The sequence below is a fragment of the Microplitis mediator genome, chromosome 5 (assembly GCF_029852145.1).
Source record: "Microplitis mediator isolate UGA2020A chromosome 5, iyMicMedi2.1, whole genome shotgun sequence".
NCBI lineage: Eukaryota > Metazoa > Arthropoda > Insecta > Hymenoptera > Braconidae > Microplitis > Microplitis mediator.
In genome coordinates this window covers 23,926,525-23,936,785 of record NC_079973.1, presented here as the reverse complement: position 1 = coordinate 23,936,785, position 10,261 = coordinate 23,926,525, and the positions used below count along the sequence as shown (strand labels likewise).

The following is a 10,261-nucleotide window of genomic DNA, read 5'->3' as shown; positions in this document are numbered from 1 at the left end:
ATACAGTCAATATTAAATATTAAATTAAAAAATAATTTATCATTTTTTATTTCATCAATTGAGCATTGGCATCTATTTTTAAAAAAGAATCTTCAATCGAATTTTTAATAATCGTTATAATAAAAATATACCCGTGTTTATATGAATGTAAAGGCGTTTTTCCCCCACTTAAAAAATAAATATGATTTTTTAAAAGACCCTATCACGATCTTTGAAGCTGTTTGTATTATAGAATTAAGTCTAGACTGTAGACCTCTAATCAGAGGTACTGTGCAATATCAAAGTGGGAGTACTGATGAATTTACGGGTGAGAAGTAGTTTTATATTATTATCATGGATGTACGTATACATGTACATATATGTCGTATATGTACACATCATAAGACGTGAATGAGCTCAGTCGATAAAGAATATTGTGTCAAAGCGCATTCCTAAGCGAGAATTTGTCTTGCACGTGTGTCCTGTCGTCTTCACCACTCAAAGCTATTTTACTCTAAATAGAATTTAAGTGTATCTAGTTTCGTTAATTTATTTATTTATTTATTTTATTAACACGTCGTTGATTGTTATACAATATAGTATTTATATTTATATATTATGTATTTTTTATTTTACTGAATAATGACTGTGGTAATGTGAAAAATTTTTAGAACAATAAAAAAATTTTAAGTTCGCCCGTTGGGCATCTGTGATAATGAGGACCACTTAATATATTTTAGTGAATTGGTTAAATTTATTTTGACTATTTATTTAGTATATTTTCCGTAAATATTTAGTGCACGATGAATAACAAAAAAGTTGAAGCGAATTCTAAAAATGGACCGGAGAGCAAGCTTTTGTTGGATAACTCGCGAATGGTGGACAGTAATAATTTAAAAACCGGGTCGCCGACATCACTGCGCGGTATCGATGACATTTTTCGCGACCTGCCACTAACTGATGACACTTCCTGTGGTATTGGACTTTTTCGTGGTCCAAATTTACAAAAATTTGCCAATAAAAAAGCTTACGTATTTCTTTACGGTGTCCTTGGCTGCATATTCAGTGCTAGTTACGCTTATTTCAATGGTACTATTACGACTATTGAGAAGAGATTTAAAATTCCGTCAAAGACCACTGGTAAATTGTATAAATTTATTTTAATTTTTAAAATTACTGACAGTTTATTTTTTTATCTTTTGTCATATTTAACTTTTTGATAAAGTTTAAAAATAATTTATGAAATATTAAATGTACTTGAAGGTCTCATTACTGTTGGGAATGATATTTCTCAACTGTTTGTGTCAATCGTCTTATCTTATTATGCTGGTCGTGGGCACCGGCCTCGATGGATTGCCGTTGGTATTTATACGGTAAAAAAATTTAAAAAAAAATTAATTAATTAAATTTGGTTTTTTTCTTAGCAAAGAAAGAAAAAAAAATTAATTTCCATTAAATTTAGGTGGTGATATTTTGTTGTCTCACAATGCTGCCACATTTTTTGTACGGTCCGGGTGAAGACGCGCTTTTATTGACCAAGGAATACGGCGGACAACCGTTAAACTCATCAAATAATAACAACATGAATTGGAGTGGGGATCGCGAACTAAAGTTTCTATGTCAAGCTAAGGAGAACCGTACAAATTTATGTGATGACTCTGACGGTAACTTCGCACCGCAAGCACTCCTTTTCACAGCCCAGCTTGTTTCCGGGATTGGCGGCTCGCTATATTACACCCTCGGTGTTTCCTACATGGACGACAACATTAAAAAGTCTAAAACACCTGTCTTAATAAGCTTTTCTTATTTCCTACGGATGCTGGGACCCGCGATCGGATACGGTCTCGCATCATTTTCTCTTAAATTTTACATCAGTCCCACTTTGACACCCTCTATCACTACAACAGATCCTAGGCAATTATTCATTAAATTTATAATCCGCAAAAAGAGTTCAATTTTTAATAAATTCCGGAAATGATTTGTATATAATTTATGCCGTTAAATAAGTTATATTTATTTATATGCTTAATTACAAATGTCGCAAAATGTATGAACAATGATAAGATTAAGTGTAGTTATTAATCACTCATTAATATTTAACTTATAATTAACGCTTATTTAAATAAATTTATTATCTGAAAATAAGTTAATAATAGCAACGATTAAGTTAAAAATAATTTATTAAATATTGAACTCTTTGTTTTACTTTAGAAATTAAATTAATCATCAAGTTAATTTTTTTTTTTTATGTAAAAATAGATGGTTAGGAGCATGGTGGCTTGGTTGGATAATATTAGCGATATTGCTGATGTTATTTGCAAGTATAATTGCCTTGTTTCCAAAAACGCTGCCACGCGCGGCGGCGCGAAAAGTTTTGGCATTAGAAAGGAGTAAATCAACGGCGAATTATCGGGAGCAGGAGAGACTTCAAGCGAAGAAAGAAAAAAAAAATATTGATAATAATGGTGATAAAAATGATGATGGTGATAATGATGATGATGATGATGATGATAATGGCAACAGTTTCGATGACAATGAAAAAAGCCCAGAAGTTCCGGCCTCATTTGATGATATGATTAAAACATTCAAACGTCTTCTGAGCAACAACACGCTGATGTGCAATAATTTGGCGACGGTATTCTACTTCTTGGGGTACATGCCCTACTGGATTTTCATGCCGAAATATATTGAAACGCAGTACAAACAATCGGCAAGTGTTTCATCTCTTATAACCGGGACTGTCGGTTTGGTTTTCAGTGCATTTGGTATTCTGCTTTCGGGGTTGGTCATCAGCAGATACAAACCCCGTGCGCGTTATTTGGCAGCATGGAATATTATTGTCGGCGCTGTTTCTGTTATGGGAATGATTTCTTACGCATTTCTCGGCTGCTCGGCAAATGATAATCAGGTTATGAGTATTCAAGATAATAGCGGTGAATTGAAAACGCAATTTCCGTGCAATGAAAATTGTAATTGTGATTATGTTACATACAATCCGGTCTGTTCGGACGAAGGAAAGATATTTATTTCTGCCTGTCATGCTGGATGTCGAAAAATTACGGTATGAAAATAAACGAAACTTTTTTTTTATTTATTATTAGATCGGTAACATGATAAAATAAAAAAGAAAAAAAAGTTTTTAACAAAAAAAATCAACTGTGAACGAGTTATTCGATGATTTTTTCAGCCTTGCTTCCAAGCAATATAAATTTAGTTATATATTGTTATCTTTAAGTTTTTATATCAAGTAAATATTTAATTTCGAAATAATAACTTAGAAATATTCGAGATAAAAAATATAAAATAATGAGTATATTTATTTATTTAATTTTTTTTTTAGATAAATCCAAATGGGACTAAAATATACACTGATTGTAGCTGCGTAAGAAAGAGATACTCGCGGGCTTCATTAAATAAACTGTCAATAAATGGGTCAGCGTCAATCAATAGTTACAGCGACTATGGATCCGAAATGGGGACAGCGACACCGGGACCATGTCCGGTTGACTGTATGCACAAATTCTATCTGTTTTTGGCGGTCGTGTGTCTTCTTAAATTTAGCGGGGCCACAGGACGAGCGTCAAATTTCTTGGTATCCGTCAGATGTGTAGCCGAGAGAGACAAAGCCGTAGCAATGGGATTTGGATTGACGATAATGAGCCTCTTCGCATTTATTCCTTCGCCTATACTCTTTGGCTTCATTCTTGGTAATTAATTGATGAGCGACGTCTATGTAATTTTACACGCGAGCTCTATTGCGTTGTTGCTTAATATTTATATGTATAGATATAGTTATGATGTAAAATTATATCATATGTTATTATATCGTGTCGACAATTTGTGGCGAGATATAATCATCAAGTTATGGAATTTGTGGCACTTTAATATATTATTTGCGTGGGTGTTTTGTTACAGACAAGACTTGTCTCGTTTGGGGCAAAACCTGTTCTGGCACTGGCAATTGTTGGCTATACAATGGTGAAGCTCTTAGGTATTTACTGAATTTCACGGCTGCAAGTAAGTACTCTACATTTTATTTATTTATTCACCGATTGATAAAAATTTTTTAAAATTAAATTATAATTTTTTTAAATATATGTTAATCCGAATTCACTTCCTCACTGGAATTAAAAGAAAAAATCACTCCACACAAGGAGTGAATAGGGAGTTTTTCTTTTCAGTGGAGTGATTTCAAAGTGGTCGGGATTTTATTTAAATCCGCATTCACTCCGATTCGGAGTTTGAATATCAAAATAAAATCCCCTTCGGAGTAAATTTCACTCCTAGGGGATTAAATAAATAAACATTCGCTCCGCATTCACTCTGGATTTAATCCGCGTTCACTCCGAAAATTTTTTACAGTGTACAGTTCATTTATTGTTTAAAAATTCTCTCAATTTGACCTCTTATCTCTTAAGAATATTTAAACATCCGTCTAATTGATTTTTTTTTTTTAACAATACTCAAATTCTGAAACTAACCCGGTCTGTATAATTTAAATTAAAGATATTAGAAAAAGCTATTAATTATAAATTTTAATTCGATACTCGACATATAATTTTAGTGAAAAAAAAAATTGTTTGTAATAAATCATAAAAAACTGTCAATTCCCGGTTCAAACTTTAAATTTAATTTGTTTTTATACCGAATGTCGTAATATTTCAAAATAAAAGATGGATCGAGAAATATGTGTTTCATCATAGATACATAAAAATTTATAAATTTTATGACTCATGGTTATATTTTTATGTTTACAGCTTTTGTAACAATTGGTACATTATTTGATATCGGAGTATGGTATTTTGTGAAAGATGTCAAAATTTTTGATGACGATATCGAGTTGAATGATGTGAAAGAAGGTCAACAATGAGAATCACTGTAAAATATGTTTTACCATTTATCGGTTATATTAAAAACAAAAAACAAAAAAAACCAACAAAAGAAAAGTGTTAGTCATTTTTTTTCTTTTTAGAAAAATTTTGAGTTTTTACTCAGTGACTTTATCCGTACCTTAAGCATCTGCTGTTCGTTTTTATCATTACCATTTTATGAATTTATAATTTATATAATATTCAATTAGTGATGTAGAATAGTGTAAGGTAATAAATAAAAAAAATGTATGTGATAAAATGTTAATTAATAAATAGATGAATAGTATGAAAAATTTTATTTTTAAACAATAAATTTACTTATCAAAATAATACAATTTTTAATTGAAAGTACAAATAAAGAAATATTTTAATAAGTTCTTATAAGGCAGTGGTAAATCCATGAAGTTTCGGTTTTCGTGCCGGCTGGCCAAGGTTTGATGTTGACTTTGAAAATTGCCTTACGTCAGAAATATTGGGATCGTTATGCAAATCGGAAGCTGAACTTTCGAAACCGGAAGACGTGTGCTGAGGAGACAGGGGTCTGTTTCTCAACCCATCACTGTCTGGTTCCGCTTCGCGACGTCTTGGATAGTTTTTTGATCTGAATCTTCTGGCATGTTCGGCCATTTCTGGAGAAATTAAAATAGATCCAATGCTTCGCGAGTTTACTGACGTCAATGGATATTCAACAATCGGTATTCCTACTTCATTAAAATCACCGGTTTTGCGTTTATCTTCAATTCTCACGAATTTTATGTCATCGGTACGCGAGAATCCAGCGAGCACCGGAATCTGTTTAATTTTTGTGTCTTCTGTTTTCGATGAATTTTCCACAATAGATTTGTGCGCATGGAAATGTTTAATTGACTCACGACTAGAGTCACTAGTTTCGTTATCTGAATCTAATTCTAAACGTCGATAAGACATTGTGGTCAATGAAATCGGTGCACGTTTATTGTGAAATTCTAAACTCTGATCATGTTCATCAGTATCATTATTTTGATCTGAATCACCCGGTCCTACAGGTCCGTATTTCAATGGGCCGTTAACTTTACGAATTACTCCAGAATTGGTTATTTCAATTACGTCTGATGAACTGTTTATTGCATGAGAACTTTGTCCACTTGCCCCTGCACCAGTTGCGACTGCGCTACTTGATGTTACCGCAGAACTAGAAACATTCGGCACAGAACTAGAATCATCTGGATTTGAAAGTGCCTCAAGTGGTATTGATCGTATTTGTGATGAATTTTCAGCTGCTTCACGAGATTCAAATTCCATATCGCGATAAATACGTAATTTTTTACAAAACAAGAAAGTAAGTACTTGAAATACTATTGCTAATAGTAGTAAAAAGGTTGTTGTATATGACAAATAAGAGCCGAGATTAGTGCTGTGTAAGTGGCACGACTGAGAATTTCCTCTATGAATACATGTCCAGTCGGTTATTTGCCAATAAAACATTTTTCCGGGTATATATGTAATTAATGTTGTCAAGGATATCCAGAATCCTATCGCAAGCGCTTTGTCTTGGGTAAATACTGATCGTAAACTGATCAAAAAACTTGATATTGCTCCTGATGATAGCAGAGTGTAGGCTAAAATGGTGCTGACCTAAAATAGTAGATAAATTAATAATAATAATAATTTTAATATTTGACTTTTTATTGGCAAAAGGTCTATTTTTAAACCTCGAAAACAATCCAGCCGATTTGACACGTAGTCGGGTCACAAAGACCTTCAATAACTTCAGGACTATTCGATGATTCAGGTAATTTTTTAACACAACTACAGCCTGTGAATTTTTTTGGTTCACTTGAAGTATCAATGCCTGTACAGCCAGCGTGACAAGGCGTGTAAAAAATGGTAACATTTTTTGTGTCACAAACTGGACGGAAATTAGCATCCTTTGAACATCGACAATTTCTATTGCAATATTCTAATAAAGGGAACCTTTTAAAAATTTTAATAAATTATTAAATAAATTTTTTTTTTAAATAAACTGTATAACTAAGACTTTTGGAGTTGGTATTAATTTGAACAGTCTTGAAATCAGACAATGGTACCAAGCTCAGGTTATAATTTTCTAGGTTACGAGGTAATGATGATTTTAATACTAAATAATTATACTGCAGTGCTTAGGCAGAAGGCAGTATACATGTTTGAAGCTTCTCATATGCTCTAAATCTTTAATAAGAAGCTAATTGCAGCTAAAACTTGAGGTATAAGAAAATAAAGAGCTTACGGGCCACAATAGTTTTGGTACTAAGAATACATAGCAGACTTGAAGGGAATCCCTGATTAAGAGAAACGATTCGAGACGATTTGCAATGTTAAATACCCATAAGATGAGCGATTCATTAGTATTCGAGGTATTCAAAAGCCTTAAAAAGTATTTAAAAATTTTTCTTTCTAATCGTTTTCAATCGTTTTTTGTTAATAAGGGAATTCACGAGTGTCAAAAATAAAATTTTCTAAAAATATTTAAAATTACTTACGATCCATCAGGCTTTGAACCAAAAATAGGCGGCTTCTGACAATCAATAAAAGCCAAAGAAAAAATAATTGTTGCTGCTAAAATTGCAATCACAGTATTATAAGACACTAGCCATTTGGCACGCGGACGGACTTTAGCGATTATAAATCCAGATGCAATAATAACTGACCCAATAATTATTGGACGCAAAATAATTGCAATTATTCGCGATGTGAACGGGTCGCTGAAGCCCAAAAAAATTCCCGAGGGTCGAGGTACATAGAAACGGGATTCCAAAAATAAGTCTTCGTTGTACGCAAAATTTACAATCGCACAGATACTAAAAATACTGGAAAAAGTATTGCACAGAAAAATTTTGTTTGTCAGAAGTCTTTTCAATGAAGAAAAGAAACCTGTGTCACCGAATTTTTTCGTCTCATCAGAAACTGTTGACTCGGTAAGAGGACTAGTGCGTCCGGCGATGTCAAGAATAGATGCTGCGGCTTGTTCGACAACCTTTTGTTGAAAAATAAATCAAATTAAATAAAAACGATAAAATAACTACTTTTAAGAACTAAAACTTTGAGAAACTTTTTAACCTCGGAAGGAAGTCTTCGTGGCAATAATGCAAGAGCTAATGCAGGAATAGCGAGAAGAATCATTAAAATTGGCCATCCGAGCCACCAAGCGCCAAATTGTTCACGATAGGATTGAATCGTAACTGTCAGATCATCAGCGTCTATCCTAACATATATCAAAGTAGATAAATATATTTATTAAAAATTAATAAAATATATAAATTTTAATTTTAACTTTTTGAAAATATTTCTCACCTAAGACATCCCCAGGCCATCAAATAACCCAATAGTATTCCAATTATTTTTACGGCCAACAAAAATCCAATTGGAATAGCGACATGTCTTTTTCGAGTGTTGTCATCCAAATAAGATATTCCTAGTGCCAAATATGCAATACTACCCATACAATTAACTATTTGCGAAATAATAACAACTGTCAGAGTGAAATAACAGGTTCCCTCTTCTTCTACAAGCACTCGAGCGAGTCCTGGTACTGAACAGAGCTCGGGATTGTCTTCTGAAGTTGACAAAAATAAAGGAAATTTTAATATAAAATATTTTTTTTTTTCAAAACATGGGGGGGGGGGGGGGCGGGATTAGGAACCAAAAATTTTTTTTAATTATAATTTAGTACTTTTGCAATTATTTTCAAGCAGTTTCAGATTTCAAAAACTTTTTTTTTATATTTTTGAGGCTACCCCATTTTTTCTAAAAATTACTAATGGAAATTGCAATTTGCTGTCATTCTCTTTAAATATAAGCGACAAATAAAAAATTTAGTAACTGCAGGATCAAAAGGAACTATTTTTTTTTTTATTATTATTGTCCTCATTTTGCTCGGCCTCTACTATAAGCCGTAAAAATAAATAATAAAAATCGATAATTACCAGAATAAAGAGATAAATGAGTAACATTAGTAGTTTCCTCAACAACTCGTGGAGATGAATGACTAAAGTGCGGAATTATGATAAAAAAGAAACCAACACTTTGGATTAATACTAAAGCCCCTGTCCAAGCTGCTCTGTGAATTCGGTCACCCCAATAGGCAATAGGGAGAGCGAGAATAAATGGCACGACGCCTTCAGTAAATAATCTCATCCATTCTATTAATAATTACAAGTATTAGTTATCGATCATTATTTGTTTATTTATCTATCTATTAATAAACAAATTAAATTACCAATAGAGTTGGATGGAAAATTGAACCTCCTTGCAATAGTTGAACTGGTGAGTGAAAAATATGCCTGACTCGCAGCCTGAATAATTCCGATCCAACACAAAATCCCAACGTAAAATTTCCTCGTTGCATATTTGGCTAATTTAGGACAAGGTAATTGGACGCATCCACAATCCAACGACTCATTGGGAATCGGGTGGGCTGGCCCAGATAACTCACCCTCCATTTCATCCGACCTCATTATCTCTCTTGCCCCCAAGACCATTATTCTGTTTATGTTTTTATTTCTTAATAATTTAGTAATTTACTAACCAACCAGATTTCAAATTTTACGCGACACCAACGCTGATAACACTTTTATGTGAGTCATGAGCTCTGTCATGATCTGCTTCCAGAAACTATGACACGTAAAGAGTTAGCCAGCACGAGATCGTTTAAAATTTTCATTAATGAAAAAAAAAGGTAATAAATTTATCCGTTTTGATTGCTTTTATTTTGTCAACTGATCAGTTACTGATAACTTTTAATTGTTTTCAAATTGATTGTCTAGTTTTGTTAAATTGTAGGTGTGTATTTGGTAGAGTTTTAAATGTAACATTTGTATAAAGACTGATTCACAGACAGCGAAGATACTAACCGGTGGATATGGATTTTCTTATCTGAGTATAGCTGTAGATATGAAGAAAGATACTGATAAAAAGATAAAATATCTCGGTCGTATATGTATGTTGTTTTAAATGGTGAATGAGAATTATACGTATGTTTGTTCAAATCTAGAGACAGTCCGGATAATCAAAATGAGAATAATTGAGCCTAACAAAGAATTATTCCATTATTTAAATTTATTTTATGGAAGAATACTTCTGAGAGTAAACTTAAATCAACTAGGGATTAAATCTTTTTTTTGTTTTTAATTTTATTCGTCCTGAAATTTTTCACGGGTTTCGCGATATTGCATAGATTAACATTTTTTTGTAAATTTTTAATTTATAATCATAAAAAATGCATATAAATTTAATTAGATTAAAAAATTCGACTGTCTTTTCTTAACATGATCGCATGTAGTCATTAATTATGACAGTAATCACAGAACGAATAGAAAAAAAAAATACAAATCCATCAAGAATATGAGGTTTAATTGAAAAGTAAAAATTAAAGATATGCTGTAAGGTAAAAGCCC

General features: G+C 32.4%; 2 protein-coding genes across 2 annotated transcripts; one reads left to right on the top strand and one right to left on the bottom strand.

Annotated features, from left to right (window-relative positions):
• The first annotated feature begins 376 nt into the window (after window positions 1-376).
• On the top strand, window positions 377-5,103 carry LOC130667963 (solute carrier organic anion transporter family member 74D-like). Its single transcript, XM_057469909.1, has 7 exons — window positions 377-1,119; window positions 1,243-1,352; window positions 1,442-1,893; window positions 2,239-3,040; window positions 3,320-3,686; window positions 3,895-3,996; window positions 4,737-5,103. Exons 1-7 carry the CDS (start codon window positions 783-785, stop codon window positions 4,847-4,849), a joined length of 2,283 nt encoding a protein of 760 aa, XP_057325892.1. The 5' UTR covers window positions 377-782; the 3' UTR covers window positions 4,850-5,103.
• On the bottom strand, window positions 4,905-9,796 carry LOC130667962 (solute carrier organic anion transporter family member 1A6-like). The gene is made up of 7 exons (XM_057469908.1): window positions 9,085-9,796; window positions 8,792-9,007; window positions 8,160-8,421; window positions 7,926-8,070; window positions 7,349-7,842; window positions 6,542-6,803; window positions 4,905-6,464 (listed from the first exon to the last, which is right to left on the bottom strand). The coding sequence occupies exons 1-7, from the start codon at window positions 9,344-9,346 to the stop codon at window positions 5,229-5,231; spliced, it is 2,877 nt and encodes a 958-aa protein (XP_057325891.1). The 5' UTR covers window positions 9,347-9,796; the 3' UTR covers window positions 4,905-5,228.
• Window positions 9,797-10,261: the final 465 nt, after the last annotated feature.

Coding starts and splice junctions, on each gene's coding strand:
- LOC130667963 (XM_057469909.1), top strand. CDS start 783: ATGAATAACAAAAAAGTTGAAGCGAATTCTAAAAATGGACCGGAGAGC. Junction 1,894..2,238: donor ATCACTACAACAGATCCTAG/GCAATTATTCAT, acceptor ATGTAAAAATAG/ATGGTTAGGAGCATGGTGGC. Junction 3,687..3,894: donor ACTCTTTGGCTTCATTCTTG/GTAATTAATTGA, acceptor GTTTTGTTACAG/ACAAGACTTGTCTCGTTTGG.
- LOC130667962 (XM_057469908.1), bottom strand. CDS start 9,346: ATGGTCTTGGGGGCAAGAGAGATAATGAGGTCGGATGAAATGGAGGGT. Junction 9,008..9,084: donor TTTTCCATCCAACTCTATTG/GTAATTTAATTT, acceptor AATTATTAATAG/AATGGATGAGATTATTTACT. Junction 7,843..7,925: donor CACGAAGACTTCCTTCCGAG/GTTAAAAAGTTT, acceptor TTTCAACAAAAG/GTTGTCGAACAAGCCGCAGC.